The 21,995-nt window shown below is 35.2% G+C and overlaps 1 protein-coding gene across 1 annotated transcript in view; it reads left to right on the top strand.

Moving 5' to 3' along the window:
• Positions 1-21,995, top strand: part of Hcn1 (hyperpolarization activated cyclic nucleotide gated potassium channel 1) — a 369,238-nt gene that overhangs the window by 310,778 nt on the left and 36,465 nt on the right. Inside the window, exon 6 of the mRNA XM_021180688.3 lies at positions 5,930-6,170. Coding sequence (XP_021036347.1) covers positions 5,930-6,170 — 241 coding nt within the window. The remainder of the gene's footprint in view (positions 1-5,929; positions 6,171-21,995) is intronic.

Genomic DNA, 21,995 nt, shown 5'->3' with positions numbered 1-21,995 from the left:
AGCCATGGCTATCTATATGATAAGTCCACCAATGGAGTTTTTAAAGTCATGTGAATACACATGACTACACCACCATTCTTGAAGACCAGTGTGCTTACTCACACCAATCATTCTGAATCACTTACTCGTGGTTCATGACATCTCCTTTCTTCTGCTCTGAACTATTAGGCTAATTTTGTGGTGGGGAAAAAAAAAAGGACAGAAAATACTTCTTGTTTGCCCAATATATAAATGGCCATAAAAATAGAATGACTACATGGAAAATATGTTTTTCTTAGTTTTGAAAAAAAGTTTTGATTAAATATATTAAAGCAGATAATAACCAAAGCACACTTTGACTATCAAAAAATAAAAATACAAATAAGTTTTATGAACAAATTATTAAATATTAATTGTGAATTTAAAAATACCACAATAATAAATGAATCATTATTAAATAATTTATCAAGAAATTATCTATATTACATAAAATGTGTTACTCAAAGAAGTTAAAAGTTAAAAGTCTAAAACAGCCATTTAAGAAATAAAATAATGATAATCTCAAATGTGTAAAATTGTAATGACTTATGGCAATAGTAATTTTAGTTTTCTATAATCCTTAGACAATTGCAAAATCTAAAGGTTGGTATTTTGTGGGTGTTCACCTTTTGTGACTGATCTAGGAAACATAGTGATGTTAAATAAACTTGATTAGTTTATCTGACTCTTCTTTCTCTGTGAACTGGCCTATAACTTTCTTCCCTTTAAATCTGTACTCTCTTACATATGTGGGAATATAAAAATAAATTTACATTTATTCTTAAATTATTTTCTTCTAGCAAAATAATTTAAACATTGCCTGTATTAGATAATAAGTGATTCCTGTCACTTGTCCTCTTCTTCTGCATCCCTAACTTACATTCAAATTAATTTGTACTGTCCTTTGTGGGATTAAATCAAAACAAAAACCAAAACCAAACAGACAAACAAACAAACAAACGAAAAACCCCAGACATACCTACTATTGAAAAAATAGATGAAATAGTTTTTATGGAGAGAAATAAAAAGAATCCACTGATAAGCCAGGACGGTTCTTGACTTACAGTGGACATTATGGAACAAGACATGACTACATCCTGCTCCACTTGCACTATTAGCAATAAAATCAGCATTCTCCCTCTCTTTCTTATACATCTTCTCTTACAGTCCAGAGACCTCAAATACAAAACTCTGTAATTTAAATAGAATAGATTAGTTGGAAGAAATTTCAAGATGTCAAATGCGAATTGTGTTTTTAAAAACTGTGGTGTATTGGAATACAAGTGCCGCCATTTACAGAAGCATTTGCACACAGGTTTTTGAAAGCACTGTTCTCAGAGAAACAGAAGTCAAACGACTAGCCATCTCAGCAAACAAATGGCTTTGAAAGACTCTCCAAACACCTGCAATTCAAGAGAACCCATTTCTGGTTGACATTTAACCTCAGAGTTTATGGTGATTCCAGATGCTAATGATAAAAGTGGCTATTCAGAATCTATCAAAAACCTTAAGATATTAAAATCCCAACGCAGTAATCCAGGCTGCCTGGAACCGAAACCATGTACCATTCTCTTACAAAAGTGTGATCAGTAGAAATTTATTTTGATTCTTTTACATTAAATTTATTTATTATTCACTTTACAACCTAATATTGGCCCCTCCTCTCCTCACAGTACACCCTCATGCACGTCCTCCCCCATCCCACCGTCTGGGTGGCGATAGTCTGGTATCGACAGCCACTACACACAAAAGTACTCTACAGCCAGAGAAGTCAAGTCTAAAACTATGGGTTGATCAGACAATTGAAGGAGAAAGCTTTATGAAAAATACTATCTACATCTGGTACTGGTACAGCTGTATTTATTTGAGCAAACTTATTTAAGATTTTTAGTTATTTAAAAGGTTTCTTCTTACTATATTTGTTATAACAAAAAAAAAAAAAAAACCTAAAGAAGATTCTAAATTATGAGCAGACATACTGGTTCCTATTATATTTAAGTCCTTCAATTGTAACTGCCAAGGCAAAAATAATTCCATATATATAACTAACAACATGTTAAAGTAAGAACAAAGGCAAACATTTTTATTTGTCATTTGATTTCTGCATTATACCCAAAGAATTGGAGTTTATTCACGCTGCTGTCCCAGACCTGGTCTTCAGAGAGGAACTGGAGAACATATTTGGTATACTGGACAGAAGAAAAATGCCCTCTACATGTCAGAGTGGATGCTCCACTCTTCCTGAGTAATTTCAGAATCAGTTATGCTTGTTCTAAAAAGAGTAATTACAGCTTCACATCTTACACATTTACCAGTTTTAAACACATTTTACAGAAAATACAATCTTGTCATTTACTTTTTTGTACTGGCTATTTTTATTTTCAAAATATGTTATTATATCTACAATAGTTAGTATCTGTAACACATCAAGTCCATTCTCAAGAACTTAACTGTGTTATTCCCAAACCATGTTTTTCTCATATGTTTTTCTTTATGATAACCATTCATTGTTACTTTCTTTTATAAAAGTTTAACAAAATTATCAATCACCTTTTCTGACCAGATGTTCAAAATAATTTTGTATTACATAATATTGAGTGGGAAACAGTATGTTTTAATTTTGCTTAGAAACTTTAAAAAAAACAATTGAAATTTAAAAATATTACTAGTACTTAAATAACTTATAAAATATTCATTTGAAGGAAATTTTTGTAGGGAAATATTTTGTTTTTCCCTTATTTTTGCTGATGTGAGTAAAATGAGCCAAGTTTTAAATTTTGAGAAAAGTTTGGTTTTGATTAACATAAACAATAGAAATAAAAAACAGAACAGGCTAAATCTCTTAAGATATCTACAATTTATGTTCATATTGAAAAGGTCATGAGCCAACAATCAATATGATGGATTTGAATGTTGACTAAAAGATATTTTTCTTAGTTTTAAATGAATTAATTATTTAAAGAAAATGTGCTTAAGTACTGTGACAAAATATCCTATTTATACTCATATAGAGAGTAGTTTCCTCTTAGGAATTCTTTGCAGGATAGTATTCCATGTGTAGAAATGCACAGAGACTGTAGGCGTGTAGTCCCTTCACACCTCACCCTACCCTTCTTTTCAAGATCATTAGTTAGTATGGAGCTGTTCCATAAGACCTTTGAGACAGTCTAAATACCATTCATATTTTAGTGTTCTTTAAATCAGGCTCCTGTCCCATGGTCTCATGCAGAACACCACACCTCACTGAGTCACTCTTTCTCATGGACTTCTGAGCTCAGAGAGTCTCCTGACTGTCTTGGATATGAGACAGACTGTCAAATACTATAAAGATGAGCTTAACATTACAGATATTCAGAAAAATGGCAGGAATTAAACACCTATGTATCACTCCATGTAAAGGATATGTGCTATCCAAACTAGGGATATTTCAGTCAGTTTAATTTTAAAAATCATTAAATTAATTTCTATTTTATTACTTTCTTTGAATTAAACTGACTGGACTATACCTAGTTTTAAGAGCACAATATTTAGCATCCATCTGGGGTAAAGAGGATGATTTTTCTCCTCAAGGACATCTTTAAGTTCAAAACAGTACTGTCCCTAATAGTGGGAGGAAAAAAATAAACGAAAAATTCAGTTCAAATCAGAAACTAAACAGAATAACAAAGATAAGGGAATGATATTAAATGTGATGTTTGGTCAACATTAGTCAAACCCAAATGGTGCCTAGTTACCTCTGTAATGGACTGTATCTATGGCAACTTTAATTATTTCAGCTAGTACTGAAGAGGTTAATACTGGAATCTAAGGTATGAATCTGTAACAGTGTTCAGCTTCCTAATGAACACTGCTTAAAATCTGTCCATATTAATGAAAGGGAGAATGCTTTTGTCAAATACACAGTGTAGAAAACAAGTATTATGTATTTATAAAAGATATCTGTTTCAGGGTTGTTAATATCCTATAGATATAACATACAAAAATAACAGACAAAATGGAATTAAAAGACAACACAGGTCTATGCCATTAAAATGAGAGGATGAGCTGTGCAGAATAAAAGATATTCACATATGAAATGGCAAAATAACATTGTATGGAAAACTTAAGTTGAGATAATTTCAGAAGAAGTATGGACCCCAAATAGTGTACTTTGTGTTATCAGTTAGAGCTATTTTAAATTGAACTGAGGTTTTTTTTTTTTTTACTTTGTGCATAAAATATACAAATTATAGATGTTTATAGGATGTTTAATACCTGTATCTAATGTGGACTTTTCAAACCAAGGTAAATATATTAAGTTTCTTCAAACATTTGTATTTTATGACACAAATATTAAAAATTAATTATTCTAGCTCTCAGAAATGTAGGGTGGTGGTGGTCGTGGTTGATGCTGCTGTTGCTATTGTTGCTGTTGGTGCTATTGATGCTGTTGCTATTGATGCTGTTGATGCTGTTGTTATAGTTGCTGTTATTGTTGTTGTTGTCATTACTGCTGTTGCTGTTGTTGTTCTTGCTGTTGCTATTGCAGTTGCTTCAGTCATTGTCATCATCCGGTACAATAAGCACATGATAATTTCTTCATGATATATAACTTAGTTTCCCTGAGATCATCCCCTTCTTATCTTTCTTTCTCTCTCAGTTTTTATGGTATTAACAGTTTCAGATTCCACATTTGAGGAAACTCATATGACATATTTCTTTCTGTCCATAGTTTACTCTAATCATAATGATCCTCGCTAATATTCGTTTTTACAAAGGAAAGGAATTTGTCCTCTTTTCTAACTGAGCAATGCCCTGTTATGTTTACCTATCAGATTGTCTTTGACCTATGTCAAGATGATATCAGGTGATTTTGTGAGATAATACCAAGGAATCTTGTCTCATACACAATGCTTCCAAATATTTTAATCTAGTTAATACCCCCATGCCCTTGTGCTCCCTTTCATTTCTTTGAAAAGTTGACTTTAGGTTTTATGCTTCTTAAACAAGATTATAAATTCAACACAACTCTAGTTTTTTGATATTCTTTCATGAGAGGACACTTGATGCTAGTTTCTTTTATGAAGGAGTTACCAAGAAATGCCATAATGATAACATTACATCACCATCCCTCATACTAGTACATGCAACAACACAATTTCCTATATTCTCATTTTAGTCCAAGGAAACACAAATATTTCTAATCTGAGCTAAAATCTGCAAAATGGAGCCAAACATGTAGATGGTCTGGCTCTTTAGACAACAAATAATGAGACAGGAAAAGGAGATATCCTCTTTCTGATTCAGATTCCAGTGTGTGATTTGGAAATGAGGTTTGTTCGAACCAAGAGAAAATCAGATTTCACCTACAGTCCTTCACTGATTGCCTTTGGTGACATCTCTTCTCTGTTTCTTTTGCTCTAATGTGAATGATATTTTTTTTTAAATGTAAACTGAATACATCTGTCTTCTCCTCCCTTCATAATTCCAGCTGGTGGGGACACCAGGTAGGTTGCTCAGCATCATGAAACAAAGGCCAAGTAACACTGCACCTCGTCCTATGGGACATCACATTTTTCATTGAAAACCATAAAAGCAAGATTAAGATTCCACATCTAAGCTGTAATTTCAAATGCAAAATAATATATAAATAAGGGTAATAATATGACTATTATTATTTAATTAATTTTATTGGATATTAATTGTATTTCTTTTCTACACTAACTATGTGAGTGAAATTTTAAAGAAATTTTAAAAATTAAACAAAATGTATTACATTGGTAACATATGTGGGTTATAATTTATATATCTTTTCACAAATGTAAATTAGCCATTATTCTGAACATTCATGTTTTTAAATGCTGAACTTATACTTTTCTCCCAGCTCTGACTGATATCCCCCTTCCTGTGTGCTCACTCTTGCTGCCTTTAGGAAATAGTCAACTTCAACTGCCGGAAACTGGTGGCTACTATGCCTCTTTTTGCTAACGCCGATCCCAATTTCGTGACGGCCATGCTGAGCAAGCTGAGATTTGAGGTGTTCCAGCCCGGAGACTATATCATTCGAGAAGGAGCTGTGGGGAAGAAAATGTATTTCATCCAGCATGGTGTTGCTGGCGTTATCACCAAGTCCAGTAAAGAAATGAAGTTGACAGATGGCTCTTACTTCGGAGGTTAGTAAACGCACGGAGCAAGGTCTCTGAACACAAATCCAAAGTCTCTGAAATGTCTCTCCGGGGGCATTGGAGGCATCACGTGTTTGGTGATTTCGTAGATGAGCTTTTATTTGAGTTCTGGCAGAAGCACTTGGAACCTATCTATATTCGAAGGTGCCAAGTTCCATACAGGTGTATATATGAGTGTATGATGAGAGGAGAGTTGCATACAGTTTAGGTGGAACCAGTTAACACTGGCTGAAAACATACAGAACCACACTATTTTTTTCTTATTCAAACATCCCCAGAGTATTGGGTGACTCTTTCTCTAGCAGTTACAACTGTTTCCTATATTGCTGAAATAAGATTTTGAGTTTTTGTTATTTTTGTATGGTCCTTTTTTTAATATACTATACACAAGAAGTAACTTTCTTCCTTGACTTTTTAATGAGTTATGGGTGTAGATAATCAAGCAGGAAAGCCTACAAGTCTGTCTTTAGATTTATTGCTAAAAATTACCACCATTATTGTTGCTCACATATAATTGACTAAATCCAAGGTGTCACCGGCAGCACTCGGCAAAGGAGAGATGTCTACCCCACGCTTGGGCAGCCGCTTATGCTGCTGAAAGGTCTGAGCATTTGGTTTATTTATAACATGGCGACTATAAAGATCATGCTTCTGAAAGTTCATGTTCATCAGAGTGTGTGATTATAAAATGACTGGGTGATACATATGCTGGAAAAAAAGAGAAAGTTGAAAATTTTAAAGCACACTATAATTAAGACTGGATTGGTGGGGCCAGCAAGATGGCATAGCAGGTAAAAGCACTTGCTGCCAAGATGGGTAACCTGACTTGGATCCCTAAAATCCACAAGGTAGAGGAAGAGAACTGACTCTTCTGTCCCTTGAGCACCACACATGAACCTTTGCACACATCCCCCTCAAATGAGTATAAATGAATAAACCAAGTAAATGAGTGTAGATAGGTGTTTGTGTTAAATGGACAAGCGTTGCCACTACAGCTGTATTAAGTATCATGAACAAGGTTTCTTCAAAGACTATGTCAGGATGGGTTCAACCCCTGGTGAACCCAGCATAGCAGCGAAGGTCATGGTGATGAGACACAAGATCATGCCCAGTATAGAAATATTTGTTCCTGTTATATGACTTAGTGATGTTGCATCTTTGTCCACAAGGGAGACACAACTATATATTTGTGACTGTGGTGATTTATATGACGCTCTGCAGCGTGTTGGATATAAGCTTTGGCTAATCTTTTAGGGAAGTAAATTCCACTTGATCCAAATCTTCCCCGTTCTTACCTTCTCCCTGGTTTGTATTTCCTCCTCTGCAAAGAGCTTCTTAAACTTTGTGTCTTAAACTTCTTGAACCTCATGAGCATTTTCAATATTTGGTCCTAGAGACTCTTGAAACTTGCTGGTTGGCAAATTAGATTTTAGTAATGTGTTTTGTGAGGAAGAGACTGATAATAAAACTCCACTCTCCTCTGTGCATCTAATGCTCACGGAGCTGTACAAATTACTACTGTTGGTGTCTGACACAATTGGGTTATTCTATGCAGAACTTTCTTTTCTCCCATTCCTTATTTATTAGCTTTTTATATCTGCATATGAAATATAACCTAATTACTTTAGGGCTCACATTGTTCAGCGGTTCTATCACACGCCACCTATGTGCCCTTTAAAGTGGGGTTTTATTGGCTTGCTCTTTACTAGGATTGTTCTGTGTTTTCTGTTCAGTGTGCAAAAGGCTCTTGGTGGATAGTGTCCTTTCAGTTTAGAGTTCTCCATATGTCCAAAGAGTCCTTCATTCATTGGATGCTAGTGTATTAAATCAATATTTTGTCACTAAGAATGTCCATGCTACCTTTCTAGCATTGCATCCAACATTTCTTAGCTAAATAAAGCACTACTGCACATATCTACTTGTGGGTGGACACATACACGTGTGTGTGAATGTGCACAAAGACAACACTATTCTGCAAATGTATGTGTGTTTCTTTCTGTAGCCATCTGCATCTATATAAAGCTAAAATGAGTTCCTATTGATATTTTCAAATTTAATCCATTACCGTGTAGAACAGTCTAGTTCAATCCTATTCAGTTGTATTCTACTTGTAGCTCTTCATTTAATAGCCAAGATACCACGTCCCTTGTAAATCTGTGTTCAATTTAGGTACACAGATATAATTACATTTATAAGCTAGAGTACAGTTGTATGTATATACTTTGCCTTCATTCTTACAGTTTCCACGGACTTCCAAGCCCTCTCAGAGACACTGTGCCACACAGTTGTAACATACTTACAGTTGTTTGTCACACTCTGCATATCACCCAATGTCTTAGGGTTTCTATTGCTGTGGTGAAACACCTTGATCAAAAAGCACGTTGGGGAGGGAAGGATTTATTTGATTTACACTTCCACAGGAACTCAAAACAGTATAGAAACTTGGAGGCAGGAGCTGATACAGAGGCCATGAAAGGGTGTTGCTTACTGGCTTGCTCTATATGGCTTGTTCAGCCTCTTCTTATAGAACCCAAGACCACCAGCCCAGGGATAACACTATCCACAATGAACTGTATCCTCCCTACACAATCACTAATTAAGAAAAAGCCCTACAGGGTTCCTCACAGCCCTATCTTATAGAGGATTTCTTTTTCAATCAAATGACTTTCACATGGCTGTAGTTTGGGTCAAGTTGACACAAATATAATTAGCATTCCTAGTAAGGCTCTGACCTCATAAATTGCTTCTCAGTTTGCATATAATAAAACTTACTCTGTGTTAAAGAATTCTGTCAGCTGGGCCTGGTGGCGCACACCTTTAATCCCAGCACTCGGGAGGCAGAAGCATGTGGATTTCTGAGTTCGAGGCCAGCCTGGTCTACAAAGTGAGTTCCAGGACAGCCAGAGCTATACAGAGAAACCCTGTCTCGAAAAACAAACAAACAGAACAAAAAGAAACAATAAAGAGAAAAAGAAAAAAAAAGAGAGAGAATTCCATATGTTTTACAGATGACAATTTCTGTATAGATCCTCATTTTAATATCAAATTTCACCACTATTGAAAAAGAAAAAAAATGAAATAACCTGTATATCATTTACTGGGTCCTCTCCTTTTTAGAGCCTATAGCAATCACTGTTATGTTTAAATTAAACTTCCAATTTCATTGCAAGATGCAATTATGAAGAGAATTGTGGGGTTTGACATTCCTCTTTTAGGAAATGACCTGGATATGGTCTCATATGAGGTATAGGAGTCATGTTACTAATTCTTTCGGTTTTGCTTCTTGGCAATCTTGTTTTCTCCATAAAGAGAAAATTTTTTTTTCTGCATTTCCTATTGACATACATGAAAATTCCTTTTTACTGTTCTCGTTTCACTAGCAGACATTACCAGCATTTGGTTGAATTAAACAGGTGTGAGGAATATTATTATCTTGATACTCATTTGGGAAGACACAATCTACATTTTTGCCATTAAACATAGTAAGAGTTGAAAGGTCTTTTGAAAGAACATTTAAGTATATGGATTATATTGATAGTAGTCTCCATAACTATATTAAATAATAAATAGAATATCTATCTTGCCTACTTTTTTCTGTGTGATTTAGAATAAATGTTTATTTATTTTTATTTTATTGTTATGAGTTTTTATTCTAAATAAAATAGAGGATATTTTCCTTTCATTCATTAACTTGTTTTGTAGTTGATTATAGTTTCATGATTAATTAATTTTATAAGAGATATTACTCTTCTCCTTTTCTATCCCTCAATGTATTGTCTGGGTTTTATAATTAAGGTAATTTACACTTTAAAAATGGATTTATAAGTTTCTCTCTCAGTTCCTATTTTCTGAAAAATTTTCTTGAATTGGTCTCATTGCTTCCTTAACCATGTTATAGAATTCTCTAATGAAAACATTGGAAGCGAGTATTCATTTGTGCAAGGTTATTACATATTTATTCAATTTCTTTATACTACAGATACAATGTTTGCTCAGCTTACCCATTCTTTACTGTGTAAATTTGGTTAGTATGATTCATCTACAACCGTTTTCAATGTTATCATCAGTAAGGGTTCTGAGTACATGAGCATGCAGCAGGTGCTTGATGTCTATTGAGCAAACTTATAGGCAATAGAGATACTGGGATGAGAAAAGGAGATCAAATATCCTGCGATTATCTAGTTTTTAATTTGTGATTACTTAAAGAAAGTCAGAAATTACTAAAACTTTAGCTGTTTTATTAGACAATGAAAAGAAATGCTTTAGGAAACTTAAAACAGGGAATGCATGAAATGTCTCCCACCCCGTACAGCCATGGAAGGAATTAGAATGTAGGGAAGTGGCATTGGTCAACTTGATGATGAAGTAGTAGATGCTCAAAGAGTAAGCTACAGGAGAAACTGCCTGGCTGGTGGGGGACAAGAGCTCCCAGTCTTCTCTTGGATTCCTCTTTGGAGATAAACTACATAATCTTAAAGTTCCCTTTGCCAGAGAGGATATTAAAATCTCTCTGAAACATCTGAGTCCTCTGATTTTTACAATCTTTCTGCCCCTCTTCCAAGTAGTCTCCTGAGCCTTAGGTGTAGGGGTAGTGGTGTAGATGTATCAACTGGGGATGAGTACCTCATTGTGCTTTCTGTAATGATCTCCAGAAAAAAATAATAATAAAGAAAGCTTCTTGAAGAGGGGTGAGACTTACCTATATGGACATTAGAAACAGTATCTAGGATGCAGCTAGATTACAATGGTTTAGGAATTTAGGAATGCTCTAGATTATGTGGCCTCCCCAGTCATGGCTAGTTAGCCAGGTTTACAATACTAGACATGAATTTGTTCTGATTGAATGGGTCTTAAACTCAATTATATTGCTGTTGGCTACTGCCAAATTATATCGCACCATAATGTTCATTGCTGTACTTCGTATTTGACAGGATACCTGCACATAAGAGATCTTAACACTGTGGTAGCCTAAACAAGACCTTAGAAATGACAGCAGTTCACAAGCAAATTTGAATGGAAGAAATCTAATGTCGATACATCCCTAATGAATAGCTACAGGAAATTACTGATTATAGAGAGTTGGAGAATTATTCTTCCTGAGAGATAAGCCAATTAGGCTACCTCTACTTGACTACTATATGGCCAGTCCTAAAAGCACATACATTTCCCTGATGACTAAGGACTTTAAACATTTCCTTAAGTATTTCTCGGCCAATCAAGATCCCTCTGTTGTGAATTCTCTGTTTAGTTCCATACCACATTTTTTTATTGGATTGTTTGGATTTTTGGAGGTTACCTTCTTGAGTTCTTCATGTATTTTGAATATTAGCCCTCTATCTGATGTGGGGTTAATAAAGATACATGTATAATTACATACATACAAACAATACTAAATGGACACTGCAAGTCATATATATAATACATATTTATAATATTTATATATTATATTTATTATATATATATAATGAAACTTATTCTTTCTTACAATTAGCAAATACTAATAAAAATGGATAAATGCATCTCTGTATAACACAGAAAGGAAGTGCGAGTCATCTCATGCTGTTAATCTGGCTGTATACATGAAAGAAGATAAATCTCAGCTAAGCTTTTGAATTTCGGACTTCTGTGTGTTCTGACTGTGGAACACCTGCTCCAGAGGGGCATTATTATCCTCTAGGATGTAAACGGAGCATTTGCACACGTTTCACTTTCTCTTCAAAGGTGCCAATTATCCTTTAATGTCAGCATTAGCAAAGGTCTTTTGAAAACTCTTCTTCTGCCCTATCTATTCTCCATTAAAGTAATCATAGTGTTAAAATACTGGAAAATAGGTGAAACAATTACATACCTCATAAAAGTGTAAAATTATATATCTCTGCACCAAAATTTTGTGATTTAAAGAAAATTTGCTGTATTCCTAGAATAATATATTTAGCTATTGTTTTGAGCTCTATTATTAAATTACCTCTTTGCGGTGTTTAGCTTTCCACTCCAAAATGAGGTCATCTCACGTTCCACTGCCAGTGTGTGATTCATAAGCTCTTATGTCATTGTAAAAGGAAACAATACACTTATGAAGGAAATATTTTATCTAATGATTCTTCAACCTCGCTACAAATTGGAAGAGAGAATCTGATTTTAGCTACTTACTATGGAAACATACATCTTTAGAATTTTTACTTTCCAGAATACATTGAGCCGGATAAAGCTCACGGGACATTTTAAAACTTACAAAAACAGGATAAAATAAATAAAACAAAACAAACAAATCAAAACTGAACACTAATAAACCTCATTACTGGGACCAGTCATGAGTTCTCAGAGGGCTAAAATCTCTGAAATTTATTCCATCTTTTCTTTATTGCATTATTTTTAAAAAGTTGATACTGTCTTTAAAGAGGATGTGAAGAACCTGTTGGTGGTGACGTCACCATTTTAGTCCTTCAAGTTCCCATGCTTCATTTGTCAAGAAGTCTAACCAGTGACAAAGCAATTCATATTTTTCTAGTTGTTTGCTTTTGCACCTCTTTCTTAAACCCATTCCTCCAGGCTAAGTGAAGTGGTTGTTTCAATGCTGGTAAGATAGCTCTGAAACCTCTTTCTGAAGGCCATGGCCTATTTGGAAATAAATCATAGTTGATAGTTCATTTGTGTGGGTTCTTAGTCCTGTTAACAAAAGAACTTAGATTCAGGCAAAAACCCAAAGACTATTTTGTGTTTAGAGATTGAGAGGAAAAAGAACAAGGTTGACAAACAGTAAATCTTATAGGAGGTTTTGAAGGAGTAGGAGAAGAGAAGGGAGAGCTATGCCTTTTAGTTAAAACTTAAGAATTCAGACATGTACTGAGATAAAGGCCAAGAACAGAACTGCTTGCCTTCAAAGTCTGTACCCTAAAGTTTCCAGACCAGTTTCTGTCTCATGTTCTCATCAAATAGAAAACGAATGTTAACCTGGTTCCTAATTCCACAGTTCTGTTGCTTTATGAAGTCATCTACAAATGAATCAGTGCATATAAAGATGAACATTATGGCTCTTTATTCTGAAGTAATAGTATCTATATCAAAATTAGTAGAATGTGAGGAGAAGAAGGAAGCTTTCAAAGTACTCATAAATGTAGATGTTTCAGTTTTCATGGAGTTGTTCATGAGGAAATATATTTGGAGTCTTTTAACTTAGTGATTAAAGCTAAATTTTAGTCCCATTTCAGAAAAATGTCTATAACCAAGGATACTTTCTAAAAGTATAATTTTTACTCATCCCTATTTGTGCAACATATACTTCTGGAGTTCCTAAATTTTAGTATCTATCAATATCTTGGCAAGAGGATGACTTCTACTGAACTGAGTGGTTCTAAGCTGAAATAAGCCTGGCAGGTTATGGTTAGAATATAACCTTTCCTTGAATTTTAAAATGTATTTTTCTCTTCTCTTTGGAAAATATAAGTTAATGTTTTGATTATCAACACTCTTTTGTTATTTATATTTTGTTTCTGTTATTTAAATTCTATGGTTTGTTTGTTTGTTTGTTTGTTTGTTTGTTTTCAAGACAGGCTTTCTCTGTGTAGCCCTGGCTGTCCTGGAACTCACTTTGTTTTTTAATAATAGGCTAACATTATGACATTACATGGATTTCTGTTTATGAAGAGTGGATGGAAGGTTTTTTCCCCTGCTCCAAAGTTAGTACTCATACCTCAGGTAGAAGGAAGCATGGGTTTCACTTAAGCTCACTAGAGGAACCACTGGACAGAATATTTGCCACCACTATGGAGAGCCTTAGAGAGGTCCACCTCTTGGAATGATTTTTTAAAAAGATTTCTCTGTACAGTAAACCTGCAATTGAGATTGAGAGGAATCCGTAAGCCCTTACTCCCAAAAGCCCATTCATGTCACCTTTCTGTGCCTTGCCTGTATCACATGAGTTCTAAGAAAAGTCTCAGATTCTGCTCATGAGTTATGCCCCACATTGCATCATCCTGGGATGTGGCTGAATCAAACGTTTTGACTGTGTCTCAGAATAATAATGTCAGAAGCCTTAGACAGTGGCTACAAAATTATGAGCAATCTGATCCAAACTATTTTTCTAAACTATTGCAACAATTCCCCAGAAACACTTGAGCTAATGGACCTCAATAAGCAAAGATGACTCTTTTTTTCTTTTTCAAAACAAACATCAAAAAGAGACTTTTATTGTAAAGTATGCTATCACAGGCAAATTTTAACTCAAAATAAAAGCAGATGGACACTTTAATTGGTAAAGCTGACAGTGCACGTTTAGTTAAGTTCCGTTTATGGCAAGTAATTATCTCACTGCAGAATGGGTTGAATATTGTATGTATCCTCCATATTTTAAAGAGGTGTAGAAATCTATTTCTTTTTTATTAGCTATTTTCTTTATTTACATTTCAAATTTTATCCCCTTTCTCCATTTTCCCTCCAACCCCCCCCCCATAACATGCCCCCTCCCACTGCTCACTAACCCACCCACTCCTAATTCCCTATCCTGGGATTGCCTACACTGAAGCATTGAGCCTTCACAAGACCAAGGGCCTCTCCTCTCGCTGATGTCCGACAAGGCAATCCTCTGCTACGTAAGCAGCTGGAGCCATGAGTCTCACCTTGTGTACTCTTTGGTTGGTGGTTTAGTCCCTGGAACTTCAGGCAGTACTGGTTGGTTCATATTGTTGTTCCTCCTATCCGGCTGCAAACCCCTTCAGCTCCTTAGGTCCTTTCTCTAGCTTCTTCATTGGGGACCCCATGCTCAGTCCAATGGATGGCTGTGAGCATCCACTTCTGTATTTGTCAGGCACTGGCAGAGTCTCTCAGGAGACAGCTATATCAGGCTCCTGTCAGCAAGCACTTGTTGGCATCCACAATAATATCTGGGTTTGATAACTGTATATGGAATGGATCCCCAAGTAGATCAGTCTCTGGATGGTCTTTCCTTCCATCTTAGCTCCACACTTTGTCTCTGTATCTCCTCCCAGGGGTATTTTGTTCCCCCTTCTAAGAAGGATTGAAGTAGCCATACTGTGGTCTTCCTTCTTCTTGAGCTTCATGTGCTCTGTGAATTGTATCTTGGGTATTCTGAACTCCTGAGCTAACATCCACTTATCAGTGAGTGCATACCATGTGTGTTCTTTTGTGATTGGGTTACTTTACTCAGGATGATATATTCTGTGACCTCAAGCTGTACTACAGAACAATAGTGGTAAAAGCTGCATGGTACTGGTACACTGTCAATAGGACAAAATGGCAACCCTAAATTTACCAACCCCAAATCTGATAGACAGCTAATATTCAATATATACAAAGAACTCAAGAAGTTAGACTCTAACTTCTTGAACCAAATAACCCCATTAAAAATGGGGTACAAAAGTACTGAAGGGGTCTGTAACCCTATAGGTGGAACAACAATGTGAACTAACTAGTACCCTCAGAGCTCGTGTCTCTAGCTGCATATGTAGCAGGAGATGGCCTGGTCGGCCATCATTGGGAAGAGAGGCCCCCTGGTCTTGCCAACTTTATATGCCCCAGTACAGGGGAATGCAAGGGCCAAGAAGTGGGAGTGGGTGGGTAGGGGAGCAGGGTGGGGGGAAGGTATAGGGAACTTTCAGGATAGCATTTGAAATGTAAATAAAGAAAATATCTAAAAAAAATTTTTCACTCAAAAAAAAAAAAATAAGACACTCTGCTCAGGGTGGACGTGTCAGTCACTGATCCTTATTGCTCTTAGTTCATGTGGACCGTGACAGAGAAGGAGAAGAGCTGTAAACCTAAGGAGAGAAACATGGAGTTCATTCTAAGTTAAATGAGAGCTTGCCAAAAAGATGGAATAGAAAAGAAAAGGAAGTTTTCTGAGGTGCTTTCCTTCCCTCAGGTTCCCTATGACAAAGCAAAAAATGATATTTTAAGGATAAGCCAATTGTATTTAAAGATGGAGCCATTATACAAGAAACGCATTCTGGAGAAGAAACTAGGGTTTTTGTATATTTCCCTTAAAGCTCAAATCAACTCAGAAAAATATATGATACATTTATTACCTTAGAGATAATTTGAAGCCATCTATAAAAACCATGGTTTTCCCAGACATGAAGATTGATTGTATTAAATACATAGTACATATATATTTTGGAGTTTGGGAGGCTATGCTTAAATCAAGTAATTTCTAAGTTATTTCCCTACTGAAGTAAGTCCAATTTACAAGTAATTGTCTTCAGTTGGTTTTATTGATGTCAATAGTAAAATGTTTTATTTGTTTGTTGTGATTTAAAAAAAATAAAAATAAAAATAAAAATAAAAATAAAAATGGGATACAGAGCTAAACAAAGAATTATCAACTGAGGAATACTGAATGGCTGAGAAGCACCTAAAGACATGTGTAGCATCCTTAGTCATCAGGTAAATGCAAATCAAAACAACCCTGAGATTCTACCTCACACCAGTCAGAATGGCTAAAATCAAAGATGATTCTTTTAGATGCTAATTTGCTTTTTAATGCATCTCGTCTTTTCAGCCTGCTATGTGCTCATCAAATGTGTAAGACATGTCTCAGGCGTATTCTTTTGTATATCTACTTAGTACTTTACTCCTGGTACTCTCATAGTACTCAATCTATTCAATCATTTTCTTACTACTCTCAAGTGCTAAATTAAGGATTTTCTGAGATTAAGACCTTTTTTAAAATTTAAACCCTGGAACTGAAACAAAATGACAGACAGTCATCAACACTAAGATGCTTGTACTGTGAGTGGACTCATAAGAGATGGGTGGGTATGTGGGTATATTTCAACTTGACTCCACTTTCAGCCGTTACAATTTCTTCTTTCAAGGCCCAACACTCAAGAAACATTCAAGTAGTACCTTCAGTTTAGATGTTCCCTGTGTTAAGCTATGTTTTCATTTTTTAAAAGGAAACCAGCACAAATCTAAACAAAAATAAAGGAAGCATATGGTCCTAAGAAATTCAAAGGCAAACCTTCTAATACTTTTTTCTAATTTTGAACTAACCTCACTACCTTAAGGATCAAATAATATAGTTCTATAGTTTAAGACAGCAGAATCTGAAAACAATCCTGTCCAGACTTTTCTATGGAGTTATAAGTGCTTTATATCCATTGCTAGTCATTAAGGTAGTCACTGACCACATACAGTCATTTCATCTAACACTGCATATTTAATAAAGCTTATGCTAAATTCTGTTGATATTTTTATATTTAGTACCAGGGATAATACATAGTCTTTACTAGGTAAACCTATGTTGTATCAAATCTAACTTTGAAACATTTTGAATGTAGTTTTAGAGTGGTTGTTTTTGTTTAGTTTTAGGGTTGTTGTTTTAAGACAGGCTCTCATGTAGTCCAAGCAGTTTGTGAAATCACCGCATAGCCAAATTGTGATTATTGAATCTGAATGCAAAATGCTAGGAATAGTTATGTATGACAATGCACAGCTGTGATCATTATTTTCACAGATAAACATTTTATGGTGTTAAAACAACTCTCAAATTTTAATGAATGACAGTGTACTTGTATACTTTTTCAATTTGTGTATAGCTGAATTTTCAACTCCAAAAATGCCTGCTTGTCTCTCTTACATGTATGTGCTATTTGAAAGCATCATTAGTATGAGTCACATAATTTCATTTCATACTTTTTCGTGATGCCTACCTTAAAACTCACTAAGTTTTGAATGTTGTTGCCCACTCCCCTAATTTTATATGTTGAATATCTAATCCTCAAATGATGATAGTTTATGACTTTGGGTTTTACACGATAAGGCTTTTATCTTTTCCACTGGGGATATAACCCTGGCATTTGACCACCTTCCAGATGACCACTGGAATAATCTGAATATGTTGATATCTTGATCTCAGACTTCCAGCCTCCTATTAGAACTACATTTCTGTTGTACATGTTTTGCCCAGCATGTGGCTGTTGCTATAGCAGCTGAAGTAGAGGAAGATAGTAATAAGGAAAACAGCAAGATTCCTTCTCGATTCTTTCTTGTTTTGTACCCGTATGCCTTGGCTCTCCAATCTAATTTCAGAGTCTCAGTATAGGTTTGCTTATAAAAATCTTGTGCTACCCGACACATCCGTTCATCATCTGCCACAGTTGGGTGTGACTAATGAGCCAACATTAGCAAAGTACTGGGAGTTCTTTGAATAAGTTATGAAAAGTATTATTCTGTTGTGACATCTTGTTAAAGACATTATCCTGCTTCGTTATGTTTATGGAATCCGAGGGAGAAAATTAGGGAGAGATGTGCATCTGAAAAGGTAGTTTCCACACAGTCTATAAGCCCAGCAGCTTCACTGAAGAGTTCAGGTTCAGACTTTATTTGTAATATACCACTGCCCCCTCTTACCTTTTAAATTCCACCCTTAATTACTAGAGCAAAGGGAGTCCTGTTGTAAAAAAATTTTAATCCCAGCCCGGGGTTTCCACTCTTTGATTATTTAGTTCCTGGACAGAAGACACACAAACAACTTTTACATTTACAATAAGCCTTAAACAGCACAAGAACCAGACAGATACTTACCCTCTATGCTGTTAGAATCGATTTTCCTATCGATAGCCCCAAGTTATTACTTACTATGTTTCATCTCAGCTTCTCTTAACTCCAATAGGCCAGACCTCAAGGCCATGATTTTATGGCAGCTTCTCTCTCCTCCTCCAACGTCGTCTTTCCTCCTTGTTTTCCTCAAACCCCAAGGTGGGAAATCCTAAACCCCACCTATCTCTTCTGCCCAGCTATTGGCTTTCAGCATCTTTATTTACCAATCAGAAAAAATTGAAGCTAGGGTCACACAGGTCTACATCCAGATTCCAGGGTTTGGGAGACTACACTTAGCATTTTAATAAACAACCAGACCAAACCTCAATATAGTTGAATTAATAATCATCCTTCAAGACACAAAGTTTAGATTTGGAAGCAATGAAAGAGTCTTTGTCTTTCTCAAAAGAATATTTTAATGTACAGAGTCATGTAGGTACACAAGATGCTCAGGTCTTTGACACTGTGTGGTATTTCAGTTTAACACATCCTTACAGAGATTTCTCATAAGTACATAAAGAAACACCGAGAGAGTATGTCTATGTGTATTTCTTTGGCTTTCTTTTTGGCTAATTTTCTTTGTTTTATTCTATTCTTTTTTGTTTTTATTTTATTATTATTTTCGACACCTGTTTGTTTCCTAACAAAATAGAGAAATAAAGGGTGTGGCTTTGGGTGGGAGGGAAGGTTGGGAAGACCTAGGTTGGGGTTGGATGAGGGAAAACCATGATCAGAATATACTGCATAAATATATATATATACATATATATGTATGTATATATATATATATATATATATATATATATATATATTCAAAAAGGAAGCACTACTTGTGATTAAAGCCCTGACTCAGAACTCTGCTGTTTGAGTAGGCTCATTTGGAAGGCCCTGCTGCTGCCCTGCTGAGCTGCACTGCTGGTAGACAGATGGCTGGTTTCTCACTGTGCCCTCATTTCAACTCCATCTCTGGCTGGCTTCTTTTCTGTGTGGCCTTCCACCTGTGCTGACAATAGATGGAGGCAGTTCATTATGGATCACCTTACATGTACTCTTAGATTTAGACCTCACTGCACATTGGAAGGTCCAAATAGCTCTCACCTTGCATCGGCATCACCGACTGACCTTGATTCGACATGCGTCACCTGTTGGAGGAGCTTCAGCACATTTTATTGGTTGATGCTTCCTCTCTCATGATATTCCAAATTAAATTACCAAAGTCTATATTTAGGACCTAATCTATAAAAAGATTACCAAGCAGCATGATGTGGCTGTATGCTCAGCATCCACAGAGCCAGGCTCTAGTCCCATGGCCGTGGGGAGGAACTAAATGCATGTCTCTGGGCAATTTGTCTGAAGTCCAAGAGCTCAAGACTATATTCTGTAAAATGAGATTATTAAGTCAGACACCTCCTATGGTGACTTCAAGCTGAACAATTCATTGGAATGACATTTGCGGGTGGAGTAAATGTGCTTGGCCAACTCTTTAATTTTAAGTGTCTAAGCATGTAAAATAATTCTGAACTATACTTAAGGCCATGTTATTTTTTTTTAAAGAGAATGTGCCTTATCTTTATCATGATTTAGGATGTTGAGTTTATGCCACTCATCTAGAATTTTTCACAAGAAGTCAGGTAAAGTAAATAAACAAAGATGGCTATGCTTTGAGGTTTCTTAAAATATGTTGAGAGGGACCGGAATAATGAACATGGGCCTGGGTCTTAGAGAAGAGGAGGATGGTGTCTCCAAGACTCTGTTTCATATCTGTAAATTTGGATTAATCGTAATTCTCCCCACATTAGGTTTGCACAATAAACTAGATAATTCAATATATCTAAGGCATTTAAAACAGTACATGGTTTCTAGTATGCCCTGTGTGTTAAGTAAGCATTAAATATGCGAAAGGGCCAATGTCATATAAAGCAAGATATATGCATGAAGACACTGCCAAGAGTTCATTGATTTGACGCTCATGTCAACTGAACAATGTGTGCATTCTCCTGATTGTGTTTACCTGAATGTGGTAGCTCTGAAACACAGCCTAAGTCAATGTGCACAGTTAAGGATGGGCTGTGTGGAAGGAAAAAGTAATCTTAAAGGATTTTCAACTGAAATACAGCTTCAATCTTTTAAATTAAATTCACTTCACTACATGCACATATAGACACACACACAAATATACATGAACTGATATTCTAGAGTTTTATGAAATCAATATTCTCTAAATAACTAGTCTTAAGGTTCCAGGTGTGATGCTAAATAATTTTATAAATAGAATAGTATTTTACCATAATAAAAGATTTTGAAATTTTCAACATTAAAAAAATGAAAAAAAGTACAATGAGTTAGATGTAAACATTACATACAGTGTATATAATTACATGATGTCTCATCTCTTGGTAAAGCTTTTTTTTTGTGTTATTTAAAAATTACTTAAAATACATAAGATTTCACTTTCTTAATTATCAGTATTGAAATAGAAATATAAGCATGGGAATATTTTTTGTAAAAATTACATTCCAAAATAATTTTTCAATTGAAAATGAGGAGGATTTAATTCATTATGTTGCATATTTTCTACAAAAAAAAATGAGTAAAAATGGATGGGCTTAGAGTCTGGTATTGATAGGTTCATTAAGATCCCTGTCTTAAAATCCCAGGTATATTATAAAAAATTATTAGCAATGCTATTGCTTTATAGCAATTAAAAATCAAGGACACTTCACACATAAATGCCTCTCTCTCTCTCTCTCTCTCTCTCTCTCTCTCTCTCTCTCTCTCTACTTTATTACTAAAGCAATCTGCATTTTCTAATCTTAAGAATGCTAGTCAAATGTGTTTTTTTTTTTACCTCTATTTATGGAAACACTTCATGGATGAACTTTCTTGTCTGGAAGTGTGAAATTGCCAACTAGGATAGTGAAACTCTAGATAATGAAATAGAAAGTGTCAGTCATTTAAATTGCATTTTGTCACCTGATTTTACAAAGTATAGCAAATTCATTGAAGTGTTTAACTGTCCTTAGCCAATTTTAAATGCTAGAAGTATTTTTAAAATATGTTTAAGGTAATGCTATGTTACGAGAAAGACAGGGAAAATCCATTAATATTTAGGTGGTATACATGAAATTTTTCCATAGATGAGCTATACAGTGTATACCCTACAAAAGAACTAGGAAGTGCAACAGATATACCTCTGTGAATTCAATATTAGTAACTCATCAGTAGCATCTCACATTAATATAATCATACCAGACATCA

Source organism: Mus caroli, unplaced genomic scaffold (assembly GCF_978045245.1).
Source record: "Mus caroli unplaced genomic scaffold, Mus_caroli_1 scaffold_15, whole genome shotgun sequence".
NCBI classification, from domain to species: domain Eukaryota; kingdom Metazoa; phylum Chordata; class Mammalia; order Rodentia; family Muridae; genus Mus; species Mus caroli.
The sequence above is the reverse complement of the archived record's forward strand: the minus strand, read 5'-3'. Positions and strand labels throughout refer to the sequence as shown.